This window comes from Crocodylus porosus, unplaced genomic scaffold (assembly GCF_001723895.1).
Source record: "Crocodylus porosus isolate Cpor-Errol unplaced genomic scaffold, CroPor_comp1, whole genome shotgun sequence".
In the NCBI taxonomy this organism is placed as follows: Eukaryota; Metazoa; Chordata; order Crocodylia; family Crocodylidae; genus Crocodylus; species Crocodylus porosus.
Window position 1 is genome coordinate 55,305,609 of NW_017728948.1, and position 12,565 is coordinate 55,318,173.

Here is a 12,565-nt window from a genome sequence, read left to right on the forward strand (position 1 = left end):
AGGTCAGGCGTGTCACGTTAATCTGTGTGTGTTTGTGTGTATGACTGATTTGGGGACTGGAGGAACCCAGCCCCACTGAACTGAGTCCTGCAAGATAGCTCCACTGGGGGGTGAGGGCTTGCAGAAGGGAGAGATACAGCTCCATATAGAAACACCAGTAACACAAGCAGCACATCAACAGAATTACCAAGACCCTAGCCCTAATAAATGAGCACACCCCAAAGTAGTGGGCAAATCTGGTAACAAGTCTGAGGGCTCCAGGAGTGGGTGGGTGGGGTTTCCATGGAGACTGGCTTGGGACCCCTGCAGGCAAAGCATGCTCACCTGGGTAGATGGGATGGGGCTGGGGGCACAGAACAGCATCAGGGAGTGGGATGGGCAGGTGGGGCTGGGATCAAGGGGTGGCGACAGGCTGCAGCTGTGCTATATTGGAGCTTCCTGTGTGTGCCTGGGCTGGGGTGGTGGCAGGCTCATAGGTGTGTGCCCTGCCCCCTTCCTGGGTCAGGCCAGTCATGATCTGCCAGGCGGGGAAGGGACCATGGCTTTAACTCAGCCCTGGCCCCATACTGTCATCAGCCCATGATCCCAATCCTAACCCTGCCTGCCCACCCCACTCCCACATGCTGCTCCCCCATCTGATCAGCATCTCGGAACACCCACCCTGCTCCCAGATGCTGCTCTCTGCCCACTTGTGGCCCTATCCTACCCACCTGGCCAAGCACACCATGCCCACAGGGGTTCCAGGCTAGTCTCCACATAGACCCCACCTGCCTGCTCTCTGGTGCCCCCAATGGTGGGTTCAGGGCAGACAGGTCAGGCTGCCTGGGCAGCAGGGCTGTGTTTGGCAGCACTGGCAACTTGGGCAGCAGGAGCTGGAAGAAACCACCAGGAAGTGGAGTCCAGCTACTGCCCTGCCCCAAGCCCTGCTGAGTGCCAGGGACAGTGGGACCCACCACAGATGCCATGGCCTGGGCTGCCCCCAAGCCTGGGCTTGTCTGGGCAAAGCTGAGGAACCAGTCATAGACCAGATAAAATTCCTTGGTGGGTCGAACTTGGCACACAGACTGTATTTTACCCACTCCTGATTTAACAATACTGAAATGGACAAGACCCAAGTACTATATCTGTAAAAAGTCAGTTTCTTCAAACTTTGTAACAGCAGCAAGAGAACCCAAGATTTGCAAGCCTTATAAAAGCTAGCAAGAGGGTTCTTTATTAAATAGGTATCAAGGTCCATCATGCTCAAGATTCCACATGATGGTACTGACATATAAAATAGGGCCCTCTCAGTATCAAGCTGATTGTTTAACTCTGGAAGGAGCCCAATATTGAAGCAGTGGACCCCATATCACTTCTTACAGTTCTCTTTCACTCTAGAAATGTTAGTGTAAAACAGTATAAGAGAAAGATTTACCTCTTTTAAACTCTCTTTACAGAGTGGACACTGTGGGGCATGATCTAAACAACGTTCTAAACAGTTCTTGCAAAAAGTATGGCCACAGGGGGTTGTTACTGGCTCAAAGAATAGCCTGAAACAAAAATTATAAAATTAAAACTTTTCAAGAAGATTTAATTAGACAAAAAAAAAACAGTAAATCAACTGGGGTCCAGGTTTTCCGTTTGCTGCAGAAAAACACAGATTTTCTACTTTAAAGGAGAAAAATTTGGGAAACCACAAGCTTCCCTTTGCAGGCTGGCAGAGTTCCAGCCATAGCTGGACCCCATGTCCTGGTAAGTGAAGGGGCAGGGAGAGCTCTTATATTCCATGGTAAAAAAACAACAACTCCCCCCCCCCAAAATGCTAAAAACGTATAGGTAGGTATTTAGAATTTTTTTTTATTATTATAATGATTTAAGTCCTGGTAAGCTTCCACATTGCTTTAAAATCGTAAATATGTTAACTACCATGCACATGCCATAATTACTTCTGATATTTGGCACACAATGTGACCTAAAGACTAAACAAGAACACTTGAATCTATCAAATCTATATAACAAATCCCCTTAGTTGTTCTGCTCTGAGAATCTCATCCAGAACCTGGAAATTTTAACTAAAAAGCTAATATAAAGTTAGAGCTGAAATACTATTTACCCACCAAAACAAAACTCCTAGATAAAAAGAAAAGATGTGTTTTCACCTTAAAGATTTTTCCTTCCTTGTATGGAGAGTAACTGATACTCAAATTGAAGCAAACATTGCTATCAATTTGTGTCCCAGCATTAAATATTATATTATATTAAACCTAGGTTTTAATTTCAATTAATAGTACATATCTAGGAGAAGACAACCTTTTACACCTATACAAATTATTTGCCTACACATTAACACACAGTTGTTATGAAGCTACTATAAAAGTACAAATGTTACCTCATACACAGAGAGCATTCAAAGTCAGATACATCAATCAAGTCCTCTGAAATTGTTCCACAAACAAGTGCAATATCCCTTTTTGTAGTTTCTACGGGAAAAACAAGATGCATAAATGAAGGCAATACAAAACACAGTCAGTATTTAGCCTTGCAAATAAGTGATTATTTACCTCCTTGTTTTTTAAGTTTGCTTCTTCCATCTTCACACAAAAGCATATCCTGTTCTGAAAGGGAAAGCTTCCTTTTCAGCAAAGCACCCTTCTCCTGGCCAGACAGTAGAGGTTCAGAAGAAACTCTTTTTAGTCCATCTTCTTTGGCAAATTTTTCTGTTGAGTTAAGAGCATGGGCAGACTGTGCACGATTTAGGCTTGCATTGACAGACTCGACTGTTACTTCTGATCCTCCTAATTGCTATAGGAAGGAAATGAACAAAGCTGTTTAAACACTCACTTCCAAAATACTGCTAATCATTTATTACAATTAAATATTATTAGAAAGAGAATGTACATTTAGATAGATGCACAGGTTAATTAAGCAATTTCACAAGCTAAGACAATTCAAAGACCATTTAAAATTCAAACCTAGTTTTCTACAAAAGGGGAAAAATAATTTTGGAAAAAAGATTATGAACAGTAGTTACACATGGTCTGTTAAAACCTGCATTATACACATCATTCTACCTCTTCCCTCCCCCCTCAGCTGATTCATGAAAAGGATCACAGAAGACTATCTAGCAAAAAGAAAGGCACAAGCACAATAGCAAAAAGCTGATCAACAGAAGAATGATAAACATCTTAAGTGCCAGTGTTTGTAGTTTCCTACCAAACAAAGAAAACAGACTGCCTTATCCCATAGCTCTTATTACTTGCCTGCTGTGGAGAAAGCTGTATTTCATAGTAAGACTCTTCCATCGCAGAATCAAGTGCCAGAGGTTTACTTCGAATATGTGGTGAACTCCAAGCAGATTCCTTCAGACTTTCTCTCACAGGTTCTGGTGACAGCAAATCACAAAGTGTCTAAAGGAAAAAATCTTAAGATTAGTATTATTGAGAGAGCCAGTTATAGCTTCAGTAAACAAACATCCATATATAAAACCACTTATTTAATGAAAATCTATATACCAAATATGAAATTACTTTTTGTCAATATCTTTTCATCTATCCTCTCCCTTTTCAGCTGCAGCCTAGCTTCAGCTAAGCTTCTTGCTTTAAAAGGGTCACAGCCTCTCCTATAACTACACAAGAACTTACTCTGAAATTCCTTCCCTTACAATAAGGGAATACTACCTTTTCAAGTATGGTATAATTAGATCAGTGGTGCTCAACGAAGGTCCCAAGTACCTCTGCTTCCAAGAGGTGCTTGGCCGGGTCAGACTGTGAAGGGCCAGAGCATAAGCAAGTTCTCCTGCCTACTTTAGGCTGATCAGAGAAACTCAAACTTGGAAGAGAATGTGCATGTGCCTTCCCACTCAGATGCATGGGGCAGTTTTACCTGGCATCACCTAGTTGAGAAGCACTTGAGGTAAATTGAACACAATAGTGGTGCTTAACTGAGAATACTACCACTTTCAAAGTTGTAGTGGGATGCCCTGATTCTGAAAAGATTGAGAACCACAGATAACTAGTTAAGATTTGTTTTGGCAAAAATTACACTTGTGCAATACAAATCAATATAATTCACAAACTACTCTCCTTAAAATGCAAGATTTCAGTCATTTAATTTCTCCTTCATTTTATTTTGCATTTGTTAGAGAGTAAGATTTCTTTAAGATGGAACAAGCTTAGTTTTATTTGAAAAACCACATCAATTACAAGTCTCCTTTAACCTAACTTCTACATGTGTGAAATTTTCATTTTATCCATTGTGATCATGTACTGAACATAAAGTAAATTCGTTTGAAAAAGGAAATAGTCCAAATTTAATTTGAGTTTCGTCATTATGAACACAGTGGAATTAAGGATAAATACATTAAATGGTATGGAGCAGCTTCAAAAGTTGGGGGGAAGGGGAGGAGCAGGGGAAAAGTTGCTTCTCAGGAGTATCTAGCAGCTGTTATGCTGCGTTAACAATGCAAGAGCCTGCAGCCATACAAAAGATAGCAATACCATGACAACTTTAACCCTACTTCACCAGGGCCAGAAAGGGACTATTTAACTCACTTTTACCTCTACAGGCTCATGCACAGCTAAGTTATAGCATAACAGCTGCTGCACACTCCCAAGAAGATTGTGAAAGACTCGGTAACTATCAGTATTAAAGTCATAAGTATCCAAGACAGAAAACCAGTTTATACATGCTGAATTACCTTTTCTACTTCTAGCTTTGCTGGAAGAAAATCCTCATCAAGAGCTAAACACTGTAGAAACAGTTTTAAGGCATCACCTATGAAGCCAGAGTCATGGAGCACTTTTGCTTTCCTGAAGTAGACCTAAAATTAATACAGACAGATAGCCAATTTAAGAAATTAAAATATTAGTATTACAACAACTAAAGCATCAAACTTGTTTTCTCCCTTACAAAGATGGAAATAGAATAGAGGCTTCATGTTGCTTTGACAGATATTTAGAGGTCTACAGATGGGAAACATGTTCTCTATTGTCTTTCCTCTACAGGTATTTAAGGCATCTGAGAACACTGTACTATTACTATGGTTTCAGCAGGTCCACAGCAAGAAAAGGCTGGGTATGAAGAGTCCTTTGTGGATGCTGGTGGTTTAGGGTAGATATTCTTGAAGATGGCAGGAAGAGGTATGGGAAAGTGCATTGCTAAACCCTTTGCCTCAGCTCAATGAGCCTTTTGGTGGGAAAAATTCCCTTTTCTCCTGACAAGCTTCATCAATGATGGGTTACACAAACCACCTTACTTCTCCCCCTGCCAAAACCCTCTACTCTAAAACCTGCAGGAAACGCACACATGCACGTACTGGGGGAGGGGAGAGCAGAGGGAAAAATCTAATATTCAGCACTCATCATAGGTCACATTAAGTTCACCTGCACTCATGTGCCTAATAAGAATCAAGAATAACTGAAATTTCACTTAAATTAACCAAACTGTGTTCCCCAAACTAGGTAACAGCTTGTTTTCTCCTGTCTGTTTTACTACAAAGCAGCAAAGACTACAAGATTTTACAATTCTGATTGTCTTGATTATCTGTGGTTTCTTAAACCTTTCCGTTCAGAAACCCTTGTCCAATCCCCTTGTCTAATCCAACTGAGCTATGTTAGCCTCATGGTGTGTAGATTAAAGCCAGTATAATTTATATCTTGTCTTCCATTGTAAACCACCCTGAACCTTTTTGTGAAGGGCAGCATAAAAACAAACAAACAAACAAAAAACTAACCACCAACTAAAATACCTATTTTTATGGTGAAGGCACATGAGCTAAAAGATAAACCCACACACACTTCCATCAGAAGAACTGACCCACTTATGTTGCAACTAAGTAACAATAAAAGGAAGTGTTTATTTAATTTGTTTACTCTGTACATCTGAATGCATGTTAAGTCTCTTTTACTCCATGATCTAGCAAAATTACTGCCTCCATTTCTACCAGGTTCTTTTTTGTGTGTGATTGCATTTCTAAAGAAAGAAAATGCCAATTATAGGACAACAAACCTATAAGAGTAATTCAAGGTAGGTTTAGTACCTGAACATAGCTTAAAAAAGAACTTCTGAAAAAGATTAGACTTCAAAAGTTAAATATCAGAAATGCTGCAGACACCACTATGAGGAATTTTTGCAAGGCTTCCTTGTTTTAAAACAAACCACTGAGTGAAAGCAGCCCCTGTCTTTCACCAACCTTCCATTTCATGAATCTGCTTGCCTGCTTCCTTTCCATTCCCCACAACAGTCATACAAAAATGCCATGATGAACAATTTAAAAACAAACCTAGAGTTAAGCAAAGTAGCTGGAATTGTGACATAGACCAAAGACATTGCAGAAGTTAAAAAAGAAAGAAAGAAAAAAAAAAAGCCTCAATGGACTGTCTTGCCTCCCAAATGCCTTATCAAAATTGTTCTAGAAAGCTTGCATAGAGCAGAAGTCCTCAGGCTGCTTAGTTTGATTTTACCAATGTTTGGCCTATATAACAAGCCTTTGTCAAAAATACAGTCTATAAAATAAGGAGAATGGTAATAGACTTGCTTGCGCAGAAGCAAATCCTCATAGTCTATTTGTCATATAAAACTTTACAGATTTTTTTATAGTATAGCATGAAGAAAACACTAAAGAGTTAAAAAAAATTAAGCAGAATGAAAACAAAACAGCTGTGCACAAAAGCACATAATACAATTCCATTATTTAATGTTTTTTAAATCAACTGTTTAGATACACTTCTCTGAACAAAGTTTTACAAGACAAAGCCAAGGTCAATTAAATTAATCTGGTACAACTTGAGCAAAATTTGTCATTTTTTATGTAAATTTAGGTTTTTTAACAATGTGCAAATTACTTATCAACTTACCTCTGGCCAATTTGGCATTTTAGAAATAACAAAATTTAGATCTTCTACAGCTGTCTTAAATTCATGGAGGCCAGCGTATGATTCAGCTCTGTAAATCCTTAACATCAAGTCACTGGGATCTGAAAACAAAACGTTTAGTTAATAAGAAATATATGCATTTATATAATTATCATCCCAGTTAGTTAATTATATAAATACACACACATACATACACGTACACGCATGCTAGAAGATAATAAAAGCAACAACTATGCTAGATTAAAAGAATGTAGGACTGCTATAAATCTGAAAAGGTTTTTTTTTTTTGGGATGGTTGCAATTTTTTTTGCAAATGTATAGAACATATTAGAAATGTATGTATATTTTTTGCAACTGTATTGAACTGGTTACCTTATGTCAAAGATAAATACACATTTAAAAAAATTTAAAACTACTAAGGATAGAGCGAGCTACTTTTTGAGTTAAAAATGAACATGAAGGTAAAATTTGATATATACTCAAGAATCCCAGAATACATGCATTTTGAATGTACTTTACATATAATGCAAACACCCAAAGGTTAGGGTATTGGCATATGAACAATGTACTATATAGGAGAACACTGTCCAAATGGCAGCCTGTGAGGGGATGTGTAGCCCCATGGCTCTTACCTGGCCACCACTCTTCATGTTCTTCCCTTCCCCCCTTCAGTTGCCAATTCCTGCCTTCACCCCAGAGGGCAGTGTAGTGGGGCTGCTGGGTAGGAAGGGAGCGGACAGGCAAATGAAGGGATTACATTTGTGTGACCACATGGTGCCATGGTGATTCAGGGTGGGGGGAACATCTGTGTGATACAGGTTGCAGCCCCTGGGGTCTTAGAAGTTAGACACTCCTGATATAATTTTTACCACAGAGCAACAGACATGTTGACTTAATACATGCTCTTACCCCTCTCCCACTGAGGACTAAATTTAGCTACCTCTTGCCACAGGGTAAGAATGAATAGGGTTAATGCACATATGCTACTCCACACTAATTGTTCATATAGATTCACTGTCATATATTTATTTTTGTTTAGACTGATATTAAATTTAAATTTTAAATAATTTGATTTTAGATATCCTCCTGCCACCGCAAAACCATTTGTAACATTGTATTCATATTTACTACAATATGATCCGATGTCAATCAGCATAATTATCACTGTGCTGTCTGAACAGAGTTTGGGGCTGCCGTGTATTACTCCCACTGTAGGGATCTGCATTAGCAGTACCATCAAAAGAGAAAATTTTTAATAAGAGTTCAGTGTAAAGAAGAGTGCTGAATCCAGGATTCAGCATTTTGCATTCCTACTGTAACAGCTACATCCATAAGTCTTAAAAGTCTCAAACTCAGGTCCTGATAAATATAAAGAGTATTATCTCTGATTAAAATTACAAGTGAAAGCAACTCTGGCTAATGTGCCCAGTTCTTTGTTAGATGTTTTAAAAAATGTTCATATTTAGATTTAGAATAAGGCAAGTATCAGCCTTTCTGAACTGATACTCAAGTTAAAATTGCAAATTTTCAAATCAAACTATTGAGAATCCATTTCGTTGTGAGCCAGGAAAAATTAATATTAAATTCAATGCATTTGTACACCCGAGGCCCTTCTAAATGCCAGTTTACTTTCACTGTTTCTGTTATCAACTAGTTTTACCTTTCAATTTGCCAAAGAGCTGGCTGGTTAGTTTCATAGTAGCCCCAAACTTCTGCTGTGGGTTTGAGTTCACAACGTCTATAGGTCACATGCAAAAAGGACTACAAAGCCACAAGTGGCAAGGAAGCTCAGAGACTGATTTAGTATCTGCAGCGATGCAACTTTGTCAATTCAAAATCTGATCAACTGAGAAACATGTACCTTTCGAAAACGGAGCCACAATTGATATCAAATTGTATTTCAAATATTGGAACATTTCTAATTAGCAAGGGTTTTGGATATTCTCATTTTCCAGACTTCAGCTTCATTTTTTAAAGCCTAAAGTCAGTTGATAATGTTCTTTTAACACGTTTTACTCTTTTCTTCTTTTTTAAAAAAAGGACAGCTGTTGACTGAAAAGGTACAAGATGATGCCTCAAGATAAAAACATGTGCTTATATATTCCCAAGATCTAGGCCTGATTTGTATTTTAATTTTTGCAAGAATAATCTAATGTTAGAATATGTGCTGCCAACGCGAGCACAATCATTTACTTTCCCACACAGTGATATCACAACCTATCTACCCACTTTGCATACGAAAACTCTGTTTGCAAAAGGAAATGCCTATATTTGTAGATATGAGGGCTGTTTAACAAAAAATGGTTACCCTCAAAACGGCAATATTTAAAGGATTGATGTCATAATCAACTATGGTCCCAAGTTCAGGTTGAGATTTCCAGACTTGCAAACATCAAAATATACTCCCTAATTTTCATATATTAGAATGCAACTGTCTACTTGTATTTTCATTTTCAGATTTGTTTATAGTAAAAAAATATAAACAGACAGCATAAACTACATTGGTTTTCAGTTTTAGCAAATAAGTTACGGACTCATGCAAGAAAAAAAATGAAAGCTACAACATTCAAGTAATTTTCTTTACGAAAGCAGGGGAAAAGACAGTGAAACAGACTGCCTAGGGAGTTACAAAATCTCCCTTTTACTGCTGATTTTTCAAGAGGTGGTTGGATAAGTAGTGGTCAGGCATGATTTAGGAATAGCATTTCTGCAAGAGGTTGGGCCAGATGACCCTCAAGGTCCCTTCCAACCCTATGATTCTGTGATTTCAGTGAACTTACTTAACAGCATGAGAGCAAATCCATTAATTGTGCATGGTGGAAGGGAAATCAGGGCAAGTATTTAAAGACAAAAAAATACACAAAATACAAAATCTTTTATCTAGATGTGAATCTAAAAGCCTCTGTTTAAGTACATCCACTTCCATTCTAATGTAGGAACTCAGAACTCCACTGTAAAAACTTACCAACACAACAGCTAACCTCTCAGATTTTAAGCTATTTTCATACCAAGGCAAACATCCAAGCTTATCATTAAATTAACTCCCCCTTCCACTAAAGTTTGCAAAAATGTTATTTGAATAAGGATATGGTGGTAGCCTTTAATTCTTGACGTCAAACAAGTTTATGTAGGTTTGCACAAAACAGAACAGAGGTAGGCTGATGGGGAAAAAGCTTCCTTAAAACAAATACGAACAGCAAGAGAATAAATTGTTCTGTGTATAGATGCTCTCTCCTTTCCAAGCAGCCCAGAATGCACGGTAACCAGCCTGTGCATTTGCCTACTTTACAGCAATGTTTCATATTATATATTCACAGATCAGTGAACCTGAAAGTCTCTAAATTTATGTTAAAACAACAGTATTTATATATTTCTCCTTAAGGCTTCCAGTACATCAGCACTGGTATTTAAAAAAGTAACAACTTTAAACTACAAAAGCCCTCAGGGCTTGAAACATGAATATTTCTCCATGCTATGGGGTGGGGTGGGAAAAAGACAAGCAACAAACAAGAGATATTAAGCTTTTGAATACGTTTAAAGAATGCCTTGAATTTGAAAGCTTGTCTAGCTTTATCCTAAACATGCACTTGGCTCAAGAAAAGATATTACCCCCCCCAAATCCTTGCTTCTTACATAAGCCTACAATTTAATATTTACATAATTACACATAACAAAACTATGGATAGGTATCAGGCCTGAAAGCTTATTTTCAATTTTTAACCAGAATTAACTAAGTCATAAATTAGCCTTAAATGTAACCTAAATTTTGCAACAAAAGAACTCTCTCCACAGAAGCCTCAAGTTTTAATGGCAAAATCAGAACCATAACTGATGCTATTAGCTTCAGAAGAGACCTCTGCAGACACTTTTTACTTTAAACTTTTTGTATAAAAATTCTGGTTGCCTTAAAAATTTTTCTTAGTCCCTCAAAAAACCAAAACCAAACCAAAACAAAAACTAGAGACCAGAAACACTTGAAGCTGTTTAACTTCCAACTATATGCTTATGATTAATCATGGATAATCTAAACTACTATGGGAAAGCCATTTAGATGCGACTTCATTTCTTTGTGACATGCATAAGAGTTCACACCAAGTTCTAGAATATGAACAAAATAAGTTTTCTAATTTTCAACAAATTCCTGGTTCAAAAGTAAAATTGGACCCCACCCTTTTTAATTCCCACCTAAACCAACTACTGCAATTACAGGTCTGAAATATTCTAAAACATATCCAAAGACAAACTACTTCTGTTGACAATTTATGCTGAAATTGTATCTTTAACACATCTCCCCAGTTTGGATCAGAAGACAGGCTTGTCATGTCAGATGAAACTGCTCAGCTTGTCATCTATGCTTCAATTTTTCCTGCAGCTGGCAACTGCACAAATGCAGCATATTAAGCATTATCGGTATTCCTTTCTAGATGCACCACAATCAGTTTAAGGGAAAAAGTGTAATGAAATGGAAAATGAGACACCTGCATATCACCAAAGTTACCACCCACACTAGAACAGAAGTGCTACAAGGGGGAATCTGACTTTCTGTCTAGGTATTTATATCGCCTTCATCATGACAGATTCCAAATGCCTGCATGAACAAGACTAACCTCTTTGAAATGGCAACCATGCCCTCTATGTTTACAGTGTGCCAAGCATACTGTCAGTGCTCAGTAAATAATAATCCCTTCACAGGGAACATCCCTTGTGCCCTCTCCCAACACATTATAAAACACCAGCCACACCCACCCGTGATGTCACCAGCATTACACAACCTGTCCCCCTCCATGCCCGGACAGCTTATGCAACTAGGCCCAGCCTGCTGGCGATTGTCTTGGTGACACTGGTGAGAGAGAAAGTAATTGGGAAACAAGGTAAATAGAGCAGGGATCCTTCGCCCAGCAGCCACTGTCCAACAATGTCCACCACGGAAGTGAGGGAGACTGATGTGCAAGACCATGCCTGGCTGCCCTGCTGCCCAGCCCTACATCCACGCAGCGGATCACCAGACACATCCCTTTACATAAAGCCATAAGGGGCGGTGGCGCCTGCAGGCAGCGTGGGAAGGGCAGGTCTGGGAACACTGGAAAACTTGGGCTTGTCAGCGAAAGCACCACTCTGTTTGGTGGAACAGTGATAGGCTGGGGGAGAAGGGGGTCTCAGACATGATGCAGCAACGTTGGGGGGGAGGACATACAGGGCAGCAACGATGGGGAGGAGACATGGGGCACAGGCAGAGATTGTCGGGGGTGAAGGATTCAGATGAGGGGACAGGGCTACGGGGAAGGAGGCAGACTTGGACATGACGGGGCAGTGTGCCTGGGGGGTGCTGGGCACCAGCCCGAGCGCCGGGGCCGGGCCACCCACCTGCTCGCAGCGCGCGGCTGGCGGCGCCCAGCGCCTCTCGGAAGCGGCCCTGGCCCAGGAGGTCCGCCAGGCGCCGGCGGCCCCGCGCCCGCTCGCACTCGGCCGGGAACCACTTCTCTGCCAGCTGGTTGAGCACGACGGCGGTGCGCGGCGGTGGCGGCGCGGGTAGGCGCTCGCGGCAGCGGCGGCACCGGGCCCACAGCTCGCGGCGCAGGCAGCGGCGGCAGTAGCTGTGGCCGCACGGCGCCGTCACCGGCTCGCTCAGGAAGCCCCGACAGCCGCAGCAGCGCAGCGGACCACCCGCCTCGGGCCGGCCCCGGCCGCAGCGCAGCCCGTGGCGCAGGCGATAG

General features: G+C 40.4%; 1 protein-coding gene across 1 annotated transcript in view; it reads right to left on the reverse strand.

Moving 5' to 3' along the window:
- LONRF1 (LON peptidase N-terminal domain and ring finger 1) overlaps positions 1-12,418 on the reverse strand; it is a 24,166-nt gene extending 11,748 nt beyond the window's left edge. The window contains exons 1-7 of the mRNA XM_019553350.1: positions 12,216-12,418; positions 6,834-6,952; positions 4,676-4,798; positions 3,240-3,386; positions 2,541-2,781; positions 2,369-2,459; positions 1,415-1,529 (exon numbers count right to left, since the gene is read on the reverse strand). Coding sequence (XP_019408895.1) covers positions 1,415-1,529; positions 2,369-2,459; positions 2,541-2,781; positions 3,240-3,386; positions 4,676-4,798; positions 6,834-6,938 — 822 coding nt within the window. The 5' untranslated portion in view covers positions 6,939-6,952; positions 12,216-12,418. The remainder of the gene's footprint in view (positions 1-1,414; positions 1,530-2,368; positions 2,460-2,540; positions 2,782-3,239; positions 3,387-4,675; positions 4,799-6,833; positions 6,953-12,215) is intronic.
- Between the last annotated feature and the right edge of the window lie 147 nt (positions 12,419-12,565).